The 14,863-nt window shown below is 33.6% G+C and overlaps 1 protein-coding gene across 3 annotated transcripts in view; it reads left to right on the forward strand.

The window, feature by feature from the left end:
• The window catches only part of Skic3 (SKI3 subunit of superkiller complex), a 148,956-nt gene that overhangs the window by 86,024 nt on the left and 48,069 nt on the right, over positions 1 to 14,863 (forward strand). For all 3 annotated transcript variants that reach the window (XM_070031056.1, XM_070031055.1, XM_070031057.1), the window contains 12 exons: positions 698 to 822; positions 2,310 to 2,563; positions 3,794 to 3,896; positions 6,654 to 6,830; positions 6,925 to 7,069; positions 7,237 to 7,315; positions 7,406 to 7,467; positions 7,574 to 7,630; positions 9,639 to 9,707; positions 10,701 to 10,775; positions 11,799 to 11,940; positions 13,795 to 13,888. In XM_070031056.1, the coding sequence (XP_069887157.1) occupies positions 698 to 822; positions 2,310 to 2,563; positions 3,794 to 3,896; positions 6,654 to 6,830; positions 6,925 to 7,069; positions 7,237 to 7,315; positions 7,406 to 7,467; positions 7,574 to 7,630; positions 9,639 to 9,707; positions 10,701 to 10,775; positions 11,799 to 11,940; positions 13,795 to 13,888 (1,382 nt within the window). The remainder of the gene's footprint in view (positions 1 to 697; positions 823 to 2,309; positions 2,564 to 3,793; positions 3,897 to 6,653; positions 6,831 to 6,924; positions 7,070 to 7,236; positions 7,316 to 7,405; positions 7,468 to 7,573; positions 7,631 to 9,638; positions 9,708 to 10,700; positions 10,776 to 11,798; positions 11,941 to 13,794; positions 13,889 to 14,863) is intronic.

Here is a 14,863-nt window from a genome sequence, read left to right on the forward strand (position 1 = left end):
GGTAGATGGGGGAGGGTGACTAAACAAAGTAAAGGAGGGTAGATATGGTTAAAATACTTCATTTACATGTATAAAAATGAAACAGTGAAGCTTTTTTTTTTAATTGTGAGAATACCGTACAGAGGAGTTACAATTACATGGGCAAGATAAAGAGTACATTTCTTATCAAGCATTGTTGCCTCCTCTTTGTTTCTCCTTCCCATCCCTTCCCACCTGACCCTCCCCCCCCCAAACTTGTAAACTTTGTTTTTTGACATAACGACTTGTACATCTCATTGTTGCAATGGGTCCACCTGTTTGTTGAGATTTCTTTGGGAATTGAGGAAAAATTGGAGAGTTCCCCTGATTCTGATCAGGGTACATTGTATGCACATGTGGATGTGTCAAATGAAATCCTCTTGGATGACCAGTTGATACTAATAAGAACATAGAAGAAAATATACATATACTTGAAAGTTAACATTCACTTTTTTCTTTGTAAATATAATAGAAATGTCTCGTCACCGCATATAAATAGGCTAAATTTTATTTTCATTGGCAAATATTAAATTATTTATGACACTATTGAAACTAGTTTGATGTATAGCAATATAAGTTCAAAAATGAGGTGAGGGAAATAAAGTATATTGGTATACTTTACAAAGATATGCTTTATTTTTAGGATATTCAGTTACTAATATTAATATTTTCTTATTAGGAAACTGCCTTAGCTCTCTTAACAACAGTAACTCAAAAAGCAAGCGCTGGAACAGCAAAGTGGGCCTGGCTTAGGCGAGGACTGTACTATTTGAAAGCTGGTCAACATTCTCAAGCAGTGGCTGAGTAAGGCATCTTATTGTATTTATGCTTAGATGATGATTTTTTTTTTGTTGATCATGGGACTTGAACTCCGGGCCTGGGCACTGTCCATGAGCTCTTCAGCCCAAGCTAGCACTCTACCACATGAGCCATAGCATCACTTCTGGTTTTCTGAGTGGTTTATTGAAGATAAGAGTCTCAGACTTTTTCTTTCTTTCTTTTTTTTTTTTATTGTGAGAATACTGTACAGAGGAGTTACAGTTACATAGGCAAGATAACGAGTACAGCTCGATCCTCAGATCTTATCCTCCTGAATAGCTAGGATTACAGGCATGAGCTACCGGTGCCCAGCTAGCATAATGATTTTGTGAGGTAAATTTCTTTTATTCTCCAAGTAACTTTATGGCCTCTTACTGGATACACACACATACAATACACACTTACACATATACAGAGTATATTTTTGTTTTTGTGGAATTTTTTTTTGGCTAGGCGTGGGGTTTGAACTCAGGGCCTAGGCACTGTCCTTGAGCTTCTTTCGCTCAAGGCTAGCACTCTACCACATGAGTCACTTCTGGATTTTTTTTGTAGTTTATTAGAGATAAGAGTCTCATGGAATTTTCTACCCAGGCTGGGCTTTGAACTGTGATTCTCAGATCTCAACCACCTGAGTTGCTAGGATTATAGGTGTGAGATACCAGCACCCACCTAGCTCATGTTATATTTTGGGAAAAGAAATAACAAGATTTATATTTTTTTTCTGTAAAAGCAGTAGAATTTCACAAATGGGTATAATTCTGTACTCTTATTAAAGAAATAGCCAGTTTAGAGAAATTTATTCTTAATAGTCTCGTACAGCTAGAAAGTTCTCAGTAGAAACTTCAGTAATAATATAAAGTTCAAGTAAAGATCTTTGTTCTCCTGCTGAAATTAATTTTCACAAAAAAGATATTTGGCAGTTTGAAAGGCATTTAGAACAAGTCATATATGATCAGGTTTAGTCATTTGATTTGAACTGTAACTTCAGGATAAAGTAAATCAAGATAAATTCATTTCTAATTTATGTTAGTGTCTAGAATATATGCATTTTGAATTTTTCATAAAAGTGGAATTTGGTCAAAAATTTAAAGCATCCCTCTTATTTGGTCAAAAATTTAAAGCATCCCTGTACTTACATATTTAGTGGAAGGATTGCTATTGGGGGTTTATAGACTGATGAGGCAAACTGAGATACTATGTATGTAGGAAGGATTGAAAACTGAAATTTTTTCAGATAATCAAGAAAATGAAATTTAGCGCTTTTCCAAAAATGTATACTGTTTTTACTCATTCTGGAATTATTATAATAAAGCTTTGTAGTATTAAAAACATTCATAAGGACTAATATACCTGCTTTACATAGTACTTTTATAAATAGAAGGACCTATAATAGTGATTAACTTGAATTATTTCATATTTTCCTTTTGATGTATTTTACTTTTAATTCTCTTACTGTTTCTTTACATTTTAAGCTTACAGGCAGCCTTAAGGGCAGACCCAAAGGACTTCAACTGTTGGGAGTCTTTAGGAGAGGCATACTTAAGCAGAGGTGGTTATACAACTGCTTTGAAGTCCTTCATAAAAGCCAGTGAACTGAACCCAGATTCCACATACAGTGTGTGTAAGGTTGCAGCAATACAGCAAATCCTAGGCAAGTATAAGGAGGCAATAGCCCAGTACCAGCTGATCATTGCCAAGAAGGAAGATTACGTGCCTGCCTTGAAAGGTAATTTCTCTTTAAGAGTTCTGACTTGTATGATATTGAAGTATAAAATCCTTGAGTAAATTGCCTAACTGAGGTATCTTGAATAACTTGAAAAGAACTTAGTCAATTGCAAGTATCTGATCTAATATTTTGGGCTGGGAAGGTGGCTCAGTGGTAGAGCGCTTGCCTTGCATGCCTGAGGCCCTGGGTTCGATTCCTCAGCACCACATAAGCAAAAAGAAAAAAGCCAGAAGTGGCACTGTGGCTCAAGTGGTAGATTGCTAGCCTTGCGCTGAAGAGCTGAGGGACAGCGTTCAGGCCCCACGACCGGACCCAAAAAAAAACAAAAGAAAAACAAACAAAAAAATCCTGATCTAATATTTTATAGTATAGTTCATATAGCTTTGAATAGAAAAAGATAAAATTTTGTTTCATAACTTAATAAATTGTATAATAGAGGTTTAATTTTTGGGTAAATGTGATAGCTATTAGACCTAAAAGCTCATTTACATTTTTTAAACTTCATAAGCAAATTACATTGTTGTATAATTAAGTTGATTTTAGTATCTCTGTAGATATGCATTTTTTCTTAACAAATTACTATTGGTTGTCTAAGGAAAAGTAACATACCATATAATCTACATTTTGTATTATTATATCTTACCATTAAAAAAATGTGGAACCTGTTATTTCTATTTCCTCTATTTTCTCCTTTTCAAAGAAATGGTTGAGGTTTAAATCCTTATTGGCATTGTTTTTGAATAACATTACTTAGGTTTTATAAGTTTCTTCTTTACTTTTTACACTAGAGAAGGAATTCTCTAGTTTATGAAATGCTTCCTGGCACTTGGCAAAAATCACTATTTTAATTAATTTTAAAGCATAGTTTGCTATACAGATTTTAATATAAAATGATCAAATTTTGTTTGGCAACAGATAAAGTCATTTAAAGTAATATTTAGAAAACATTTCCACTTTTGAAGCTATGGTTTTGATAAGAGAGTATCCCAGTTAAGGGAATTCTTGGGTTTTATAGAGAAGATTTAATAATTTTTAGTGTATGTTTACTCTAAGAGAACCCTGACATTTGAATTCCTCACTAAATGCATGCAAGATTGCACATAAAGATAATATGAAATTTCATTAAGTTTTGTTAATGTTTGGAAAGTGGCTTTAAAAATTATACATATTTAAAGTTCATCTCAAATGTTTGTTTTATATAGTTTAATGACAGCTGCAAACTTATTTTAGGTTTGGGCGAGTGTCATTTTATGATGGCTAAGGCAGCTCTAGTTGATTACCTTGATGGCAAAGCTGTAAACTACATAGAAAAAGCTCTGGAATATTTTACTCGGTTAGTATTTTTAAATTATTTACTAGAAAATAATTTTATTCTGTTAATTATAGCAGTTATTTAATGTATCATGCATGAAGAATAACTAGCCAGTTAATCCCATAGCAGCATAAAATATTAATTTTTAACATATGGAATATAGTTTTTTGTTATTTTCTGGTGGTTGGCATGATGTTACCTGGAAAGAGCAGGAAGGAAGTAGTGGTCTGCTGGTGGAACAACAGTTCTGATACCATATATTGTTCTTTTTCTCTCCAAGTTCGAAGTGGGGATATCCGTAATAGAATTGATTATAAGGATTATGGTGAACAGTGTGCTTTGTATTCAATAGTAAGGGCCTATTTTAATAGGCTTATTGGGGGACTGACATTGAAATAAAATAGGCAACCAATTGTTGGAGCGAAACTGTAAGAAATAGAGTGGTATCTAATAAAAGAATAAAAAAATCTTAATAAATGTAGTATTTTACAGAAGTGCAAATAGGTGAATTTAAGTTCATTATAATTATTATTTGTAAAATATGACTTTAAAAGTCCAAAAATGATGCTGGAGATGATGACATATGCTTGCAATTGTAGCTACTTGGGAAACTGAGGCTGGAAGATTGTAAGCTCAAGGCTAGTATTGCAATATAGGGGAGATCTAATTTCAAAAAACAAAAATTTGTGCACAAGTTAGATAAACAGTTGTTTTTCTTAAAACAGCTTTCTTTCCTTTCTTTTCTAAGCTGCATTCTTCCGTTTGCTATTTTTTACATATCCAACCCTTCCAACCCTTTCTGTCCCATGCTTTTTAATATTTTTGTGCTGGTTCTGAGCTTAGGTGCTGCCTTTGAGCTTTTTCACTCAAAGCTGGTGCTCTGCCACTTGAGCCATAGCTCTACTTCGGACTGTTTGATCGTTAATTGGAGATAAGAGTCTCATGGATGTATCTGCCTGTGCTGTTTTGAACTGGGATCTTGAGATCTCAGCCTCCTACGTAGCTAGGATTACAGGTGTTAGCCACTGGTGCCAGCCTGTACATTTTAATTCTTACTAAGTCTTACATAATATAGTTCTTCCCAAAGAGATAGTTATTGTGAAGTGTACATGCTTTGTTTGTACTGGTATTTAAGAGAAATTATGAATTGCAATCCCTTTATACAGCTACTTAAAGTATTTTAGCTATAATATTGCTTTTCTGAGTATAGCAAGTTTCATTCTGGATAACATATAGCACTCATAACCAGTTCTAAGGTCATATATAATACATTTAAAATTAGAATCTTCAAACTTACTGTTTTTTCTAAATTTAAAAAAAGTTTATGCCATCTCAATTATTATTAAAGGATGATGAGTTATTTATTGATAGAAATTTTATTTTTTAACTGAAATTTAAAAGATCTAAGAATAGTCATAGTATTCAATATACATTATGTAAGAAATGAACAATACAACTTGTTGACAGGGACAGGAGGGAGAAACTTGGGAAAGGCAACAGAAACAGTGACATTGTCCAAGAAGAACTATACTCATTGGTTGACATGTGGAATTGTAACCCTTCTGTACCACTCTGTAATAGTAACAATAAAATTATATTAAAATAACCATTTTTTCTCTCATTTTTTTATTTCATGCTGTCAATTTTAGAAACTTTTTAAGATGTTTAAAGGAACTTGGAATAATGTTGACTTTTCTTCTAATTCTCCAAAGTGGGTTTTCTTTTTTTCTTTTTTCTTTTTGTCCGTTGTGGGGCTTGAACTCTGTGCCTGGGGGCTGTCCTTGAGCTCTTTAGTTCAAGGCAAACGCTCTACCGCTCGAGCCATAGCACCACTTCTGGTTTTCTGGTGGTTAATTGGAGATAAGAGTCTCACAGTTTCTGGGATGGCTTTGAACTGTGATCCTCAGCCTCCTGAGTAGGTAGGATTATAAGCATGAGTCACCAGCTCCCGGCATCAAAGTGAGTTTTCAATCATGATTGAAATAATGAATATTTCTCAGGAAGGCACTACATGTTTGGCTGGTCTTCTCGAGTAGAAAAGGTTATAGAAAATGTTCTATCTGCTTGTCCATCTGGCTGTCACAGCAGTTTGTGATAACTGGTTGTTGAGACTTAAGTCAAATTACTGCGTTTTATTTATAAGATATTGAGAAAAGTGGAGAGAAATTTATAGTTTTTGCCTTTTCTTGTTCTAAAAAGAAATCTTCATCTCTGAAATAAATATTTTTATTTACCTTTTGAGCTTATTTACTCTGCTCTCAATTCCTTCTGTAAATGTCAGTCTTATTTTCATATTTAGATTTTTGTTATTTTTGGCCTCAAGATGAAAATCCTTTAAACTGTCTGAACATATTTACTGAGCATATTTACTCTTTTTAAAAAATTTTATGGGATAGTCACCTATAAAATAGGTACTTTACTAGCTTGCTCATTGCTTAAATAAACAAAAAGAACATACTTTTAAATATTTAGTACTAAAGATTAAATGGTCCGGGAAAAATTTATTTAATTTCTGCTACCTTACACAAAAATAGTGAAGACTGCTGAAAGTTAGTTCCTTCCTTGTTCCTCCTTTTCCTTCCTTTTGTCTGCCTGTTAAGAAAGAGATAGGATATAATTATGGTAAAGGGTCTGCCAAAAGCTGTCATAGAGCTTGACTAAGATTGTAGCTAAGATTAGGATTTGTTTGTTCAGTTTTTCAATTTTTAATTATAAGTAGTAATGTGAGACATACACCTTTTTGGTAATAATTAGAAGATATACTTTTTCTTCTTTTAGGGCCCTGCAACATCGAGCTGATGTATCCTGCCTTTGGAAGCTAGTTGGGGATGCTTGCACCAGCCTGCATGCAGTTTCATCATCTAAAGTGAATGTTAATGTTTTAGGAATTTTTCTTGGTCAGAAAGATGGAAAACAAACATTAAAGAAAAATGAGCTCCTCCATCTTGGAGGAAGGTAATTTACAAAAATTGCCATTTCTTATCATTGAAGTTGAATTTGGGCATTATAAAGATAACCATTTCTTTTTTCTTTTTTTCTTTTTTTATAGGTGTTATGGTCGGGCATTAAAATTGATGTCTACATCTAATACTTGGTGTGATCTTGGAATTAATTATTATCACCAAGCACAGCATCTGGCAGAAATAGACAGCAACACAAATGATGTTAAAGAATTGCTGGAGAAGTCTTTGCATGTATGATTTTAAGAAATTTTTATGGACTTTGGAAAAAAATTGAGCTTTTATGATAGTTTTTGATAAAAACTTTAGTGTTTTCATATAAAATCATTTATTTTATCATATTTGTAGAAATACTGATGTTCTAAGAAGTAAAAATTATTTTGATTTAACTTCTTTTTCAGTGTCTGAAAAAGGCAGTGAGACTCGACAGTAGCAGTCACTTATACTGGAATGCTCTTGGTGTCGTTGCATGTTACAGTGGTGAGAATTGAGTAACACCTTACTTCAGTATTTTTGGAAGGTTTTCTTGTCAGGAAGTGAAGTTCAGTTACTTCAACTTTTCTATTTCAGGTGTTGAAAATTATGCCCTTGCTCAGCACTGTTTCATCAAATCCATCCAGTCAGAACAAGTTGTAAGTGTTTCATGTGTCCATTTAAAGAAGAACTTTAAAATTTAGTATTACCAATTTCCAAGGCGTTGAAGTAGCTGAATTTCATTTTTTTTAACTTATGTTTTAGAATGCTGTTGCCTGGACCAACTTGGGAGTGCTGTATCTCATAAACGAAAACATTGAGGTGATGTGTTACCAGTTTTTTAGTGTAAAAATTAAAAATATTTTCTATTTATGATTTCTCATAATAAATAAGCTTCTTATGATGAAATACTTTACACATTTTACCTCTTGGTATATCATAACTATGCTAATTAATGACATCTAGTTTATTTTGTTGAATAATGAATGTGTAATTAAATGATGATAATCAATTTATTATGTTGAGTGATACATACCTTCCATCAACTATGATTATGAAACTTCTGATCTTATACTGATCTGATATTTAGAGGTTAAAAAAATTAATGAATTAGTTGAGTGTTTTCATCTGTACATAAGGAAGAGAAGTTCTTGTACACTGTTAAGGTAAGGGAGTGAAGGTAAGGGAGAGATGATTTAGTATTTAGTATTTTACCTTTGCTTATGTGATTTAGATTTTTAATTTTAGTTATTGGGGCTGGGAAGGTAGCTCAGTGGTAGAGTGCTTGCCTTGCATGAATGAAGCCTTGGTTTCGATTCCTCAGCAACACATAAACAGAAAAAGCCAGAAGTGGGGCTGAGGCTCAAGTGATAGAGAGCTAGCCTCAAGCTGAAGAGCTGAGGGACAGCGCCCAGGCCCAGAATTCAGGCCCCACGACCGACCCCCCCCCAAATAAAAATGTTAATATTTACTCTGTCATAGTTGAACAGTTACACACTAGATTGTTGGAAATTAAGTAACTAGTACATGTTTATAGGTAATGTTTGAAAAGATGCCACATATACACAGATAATTACCGCAATTGTATTGTTTTGTCATTCAGTATATTGCATCTTATCATAAAAAATCTTCCAGGGACTGGGAAGGTGACTCAGTGATAGAGTGCTTGACTTGCATGCATGAGGTCCTAGGTTCGATTCCTCAGCACCACATAAGCAGAAAAAGCTGGAAGTGGGGCTGAGGCTCAAGTGGTAGAGCGCTAGCCTTCAGCTGAAGAGCTGAGGGACAGTGCCCAGGCCCAGAGTTCAGGCCCCATGACCGACAAAAAAAAAATCTTCCATAATATTCTTAGAAATACATTTAGTCAATGCAAAGACAATGACTTTAGGCAATTGTAAGTAGATTGAACATATTAATTTGGATCTTAAACTATATGAAGTGCTATATTTGAAGCCCGGTACATATTTAGCATGTTAAAAGTCTTTTGTCTGATCCCTAACACCTTATAAAAATAAAATAAATGAGTACATATTTCAAATCAAGTAGTTTCTCAGTTAATAGGACACAGATGTGGTTTTAGTTCATGACATAGTTATTGTTCATAGGGTTACTTTTTATTACTAAAAATAAGTCTCTCTCTACTCCATGCAACAATACTTCTGACTTTATTTTTCCTTTGGTAAGTTAACTGGAGATAAGAGTCTCAAGGACTTTGCTGCTCCAGTTGACTTGAAACTTCAATCTTTAGATCTCAGCTTCCTGAGTAGCTAGCATTATAGACATGAGCTATCAGCACTGGCATAAATTACTTTTTGTAGCAGGAAAAAGTAAAAAGGATGCAAGTTAATGCCCCCAGTGAGGAATTTCTTGACTATCTAGTGCAGAATTATGATGTTAGTTCCTCTTTCTAAAGTAGCAGATCAATGTTTTGGACTTAGTTGGTTGTGAAATCATATCCTTTTAGTTAATCTTAACGAGAATAGATATAGCCTTATTGAAAATCATTTTTTCAAGCCTGTGACTAACAAATGGATATATAATTGGTTAAAAGTTCTGCAGACTGTAGGTTATTGGTGTTATGCTAGAGACTAGAACTCATAACTTGTTAAGAATCTGTTGTACCAGGATTGTTTTAAGACCACATACATAGTAGCTAAGCATTAAGCAATGTGAATCATGCTCAAACAGTGAAGTTTGGGTTCATATGTATTTATGACATACTTAACTTTTTATACTCAATTATTTTGTGTTTTTTAAAAAATTATAATTTAATTTTAAATTTATTAAATTACTTAATGTGGTATTTTCTGTCTTTGCTTTTTTTCCCTAGCAAGCTCATGAAGCTTTCAAAATGGCTCAGTCCCTTGATCCATCTTATTTAATGTGCTGGATTGGACAAGTAAGATATATAACAGAATTATTAATAAGCTTAGGATATAGTCTGTTCATGTAAGTAACAGTGATAATAATGACAAAGTTAGCTCTTAAAAGCCTTCTTTGTACCAGTCATTATGGTTAGCTCTATCCACACATTATTGCAGTTAATCTATCATCAGTCCTTTCTGTGGTAGCTGTTATTATACTCTATACATCTGCAAATTGATGCTCAGAGCTCCTAAGTATTGTACCTAGGGTCACAGAGCTTATAGTTATTAAACTTTGTACCTCATCTGTTGACATTACTCTGCCTAAAAAGCAAGCCCAGAACTCGTTTACCTAGAAAATACACATTTACAAAGATCATTTTGATTATTCTCTTTCATTCTCTATAAAACCATCACTTCATTTAGCACTTAGGAGTATACTCTCCTAAATAGAATCATTGTTCTTAGTTACTAGTTTAAATCTGTCATTGACAGATTTACCTTAACGTATTAGTTCTTTGGATTTTTTTATCACCTGAAAAAGAAGGTAGTTGGAGTGGACTGAGTGGCCTTCAGTGGTTTGTCTAATTGAGGAATTATGATGAATTAGCAAACAGTCAGTTCAAGGAACTGTATGAGAATCAGCCATTCCATTTAATCAATAATCTGAGATTAGATAGTGTTTACTGTATTACTATTGAATCTTTTGTTTCTTGAAGCAAGGAGAGAGAGGAAAGAAAACAATTCTTTTTCCCCTTAAGTAGAATAGCATCTGGGACCAATGGCATTTTTGTGTTAATAATCTGTATCAAGTTATTGAGCCAAAGGAGAAAAAGAAAAAGAGCCGAGAGTATAGCTCAAAGCTGTAGAACACTTGCCTAATAAGCTCAAAGCTCTGAATTCATACCTCAGTACTACCAAAACCATACTAACTTTGCTTTTAAGCATAGCTAGTATACCTTTGGGTCTACTAAATTTATTTATCATTATTTCTTTTTAAGTTATTTCTTTTAAAATATATCTTGCAGGCTCTTATTGCAGAGACAATTGGAAGTTACGACACCATGGATCTTTTTAGGCACACTACAGAACTCAGGATGCATGTAAGAATTTTAACATTTTTCTTGAGGATTCATAAATTAGCAGGTTATTCATACTAAGAAAATGGATAGTGGTATAAGATGGTAAAGATAGTAGATGTTTCTAATATTTGTTCTTCTTTAGAAGAAGATAAGTTAAATTTAAAGAGCTTCTACGTTTCTTCAGCTTTCAGAAGTTGATGAGGAAAATAATCTTACAATTTAATGGATATAGTAACAAGGTCAGTAGAATAGAAACTAGGACCACCAAAAATAGTAGACATGATGCTGCTTGCTGATGGCTTACACCTGTAATCATAGCTATTCATGAAGGCTGAGAATGGAGAAGAAAAGTGTCTAGCCAGTTAAAAAACAAAAACAAAAACTGTACTGTAGGCATAGCTCAAGTGGCCCTGTATTCAAGCTCTAGTACAAGCACAAAAAAAGAAAAGAAAAAAGTGGACATGAGGTGACAGCTAAACTTAGTGGACATTAAAAAAAAAATTATTTAGAGACGTTGTTAGTTTTGTTTGACCTGTGGGAATGTTGCTGAGAAAGGGAAAACCAATTCATCTCACAAGGCCATTTTCTTCACTTTAACCTATTTGATTCTTTCACTTAGGATGGGAGCAAATGATATAATTTTTTTAAATCTTGAGATGTTTGTGTCAGAAGGTGAGTTTAATCAAAACAGATTTAATTAAAATAGGTTTAAACAGTTTAAATTAAAATGGTAACAATAGAAGTGAAACTTAGGTCTGCCAGCTGAGTAAGGTGGCTCACAACACGATTAGTACTCGTGGGTATTTGTAGTAATCCTAGCTACCTGGGAGGTGAACATTGGGAGGATCTCAGATGGAAGCTGGCCCAGGCAAAAAGTTTACAAGACCCCCTCAGAAGATATGACCCTTCGAAAGCACATAACATTTCGCTTAAAAAAAGACTAGGTTGTAATATTTAGTGTATTGAATTGTGTTGTTTACTTCTTAGCTTTTATTGGCATATTTATTACCCTATATCTACTTAATAACTTTTTCTTTTTTATAGACTGAGGGAGCAATAGGTTATGCATATTGGGTCTGCACAACATTGCAAGATAAAAGCAACAGAGAAACAGAGCTGTACCAGTACAATATCCTCCAGATGAATGCAATTCCAGCAGCACAAGTTGTTTTGTGCAAATATGTGGGTAAGGTATATGTTCTACAATATCAAGATTTGATAATATAACTTTAAGAATTTGTTGTTAATTCTTTCCATATGAAATGTTAGTGATTTCAAGACATAAGTCTGCTTTTTTTGTTGCTGTGGCCAAGCAGTCTGATTTTTTAAACTAAAGAATTGTGAAGAATGATTAGACTCATTAATGATTCAGGATGAAAGTGATTTACTTATACTGGAAAGTGTTTTGGCGCCTAGGCCTGATTCGCCACTGCTCTCACCCCACCATTTACTTTCTTTTCTGTCTTACTCAGAGTAGTTTATTTCTTCTAACTTCCTTTCTCTCCTTAGAAAGGGTAAGTCATAATACTTTGGTTGTGGACTTGTGAGAATAAGATGAGATAATATTCATGAAGTGCCACACTCATTGCCTTTAACCACCCACTTTAAAGCCTGAGTTTTCCATAGGATATTTGAAACACAGGTTTAGGAAATTGACAGAATGCCAAAGTTTACTAGCCATTAAAAAAAATTATTATCATTAGGTAGTTTTAGTCTCTGCTCTGCTACTTAGTAGTCATGAGTGAACCCTTGGGCATACCATATAATCGATTTTTAGGTTTGTCCGCATATACAAAAGAAACTCTCTATTGCTTAGAATTTAGTAAGCACTTAGGCCAGACCACTTGGCCTCTGTAGATGTGATGGAAATGATAGCCTTTGACAAAACAACAAAAAATCAAGGGATATGAGCAAGAGATTCCAATAGCAGAAAATAACAAAAGAATAATATGAAGATGAATAGCAAGACAAATGGCTCACCATAAAGAGATTCTATTCATTCATTTAGCCTGGTATACTTGTATAGAAAATGGTAAAATTGTCATGTTATGCAGTATGTCAAAATGAAAGACTAATAAGTACCTAGAGCTAAGGAGGTATATGATCAGAATTCTGATGAGTTACCTATAATTTAAAGTATAATTTGTGTCAGGCTTTCAGTAAAATTTTGATATCTGAAACAATGAACAAATCATTTTCTAACAAATATGTGTAGATGTTTTTAATTTTTCTTAAATATCAAATATTTACTTGACAAACTCAACTCTTTTTTGCTTAGTACCTCCTACCCCCCAAAAAAGCTCCCCAGCAAAGTAGAAGCAGTAAGATGCTGATGAGAGATGGAATGTAGTCTATCCTATTATAGTTTGTTTTAGGGCATCTTGTGTTGTTTGTCCTCAGGCACTTGTGTGTGACCAAGTTTTCTAATCTCCTTCTTATATAGTGACTTTAGGGATTTTGGAAGAATAACAGATTATCTGGTTTCCACCTTATGCTTTGATGTTACAACCTAACCAGTTACATGGATACATTTTTACATTGTACTTTGTTAATACATGTTTTTTGACATCAGTGAAAGTACCCAAATCATCTTCTGTTCCTGGTATACAATATTGAAATTCTCTTCCTTAAAACATGTACAGACTGGAGCAGAATAACCAAGATAATTATTGTTAAATTAAATCACAATAAGGTTTATTGATTAGCCACAAGGTTGGATTTTCTTATAAATATCTAGTAGTTTTAAGTTATATTTTCAGATTATTATACTGTAGAGAAAAAAATTAAACTCTAAAACTACAAGTTACATATAACTATGTAATGTAATATTCAGTAATTTGTAATTATAAAATGATACTGGAATATTATAAAATGATACTGGAATATTTAAGATAAAATTAGACAATGGTTCTTAGTAGTGCTAATGATCTCAGTGAGTAGTCTGGTATTTCAGATACTGAAAAAATGGAAATTAAGTTAATACTTTTGTGAACATAGAAAGTATGAATATCATAAAGAGTAAACATTTCTGGATTTACAGAAAGAATTCAGAATTATGCTCCAGCTTTTACAATGTTGGGTTACTTAAATGAACATCTACAACTGAAAAAGGAAGCAGCAGAAGCATACCAAAGGTAAGCTACATTTATTTGCAGTGCAGTAATTTAGTCAGTTAGTCTTTTTAGATATTCTGTGTTCTTCTGGAAAAGGTACTCAGTGTTCTGACTTGCTTCGTGATCTTCATTGTATATTTTTATTGCATCTTAAGATATGAAAAGATGCAGTACCAAATTTTCAGCTGTATTTTGGTTCTTATTACTTATAGTAAAGGAGTGGGAATAGAAGAAAGGGAAGGATGAAGGAAAAGAGAGGCACAAACCAACCCTATTCTCTAAACTTTGTCTAGCTTTGTTAGATAAGAGTGTTCAACCAGACAGAAAATGACATTTTGTTCTACTTGTTTGCTTTTGCTTGAATCACTTTAGTGTCTGCTATATGTTTGCACAATTCAACAAATATTTATTGGATTCTTCTGTGTGCCATATTTGTCCTTAACACTCACAATTTAGTTCTAGTGGTAGGAGCTACTCAAGAATAAATAACTGTGATGATAATAATAATTATTAAGAAAGAATTAAAGTAGAATGAAGGTCCAGAAATAGGAAGTGGTTTTGAAGGCATGTTTATGAGGAGTGAGGAGTCATTGTGTACTGGGAGGAATCAAGGTCCCCAGCCATTTGGTTATCTGGGCAAGAGCATATAAGCAGAAGGAACAGCAAACAAGAGCAAGTGCTTCCAAACAGAAGCACCTTGGCATACTTAAGAAACAAAAGAGCTAGACAACTTGAGTGGAGTAACCACTCCACTCAATGGAATCAGTTTAAACTCTTGTTCTCTGAAAATGGATGAATAAACGAATAGAAAAATAAATATTGCCAGGATACCATTGTCTCTCGCCTGTATAACTAGCTACCCGTAAGGCCTGAGATCTGGAGGATTACAATTTGAAGCTAACCAGGTAGAAAAGTCCACAAGTCTCATTGCAAGTACTTGAGGCCCTGTGTTCAAACCCGCATACCAGAAAAAAAAAAAAAACAACAAAAACGATT

Source organism: Dipodomys merriami, unplaced genomic scaffold (genome assembly GCF_024711535.1).
Source record: "Dipodomys merriami isolate MVZ:Mamm:240054 unplaced genomic scaffold, mDipMer1.0.p SCAF_20, whole genome shotgun sequence".
In the NCBI taxonomy this organism is placed as follows: domain Eukaryota; kingdom Metazoa; phylum Chordata; class Mammalia; order Rodentia; family Heteromyidae; genus Dipodomys; species Dipodomys merriami.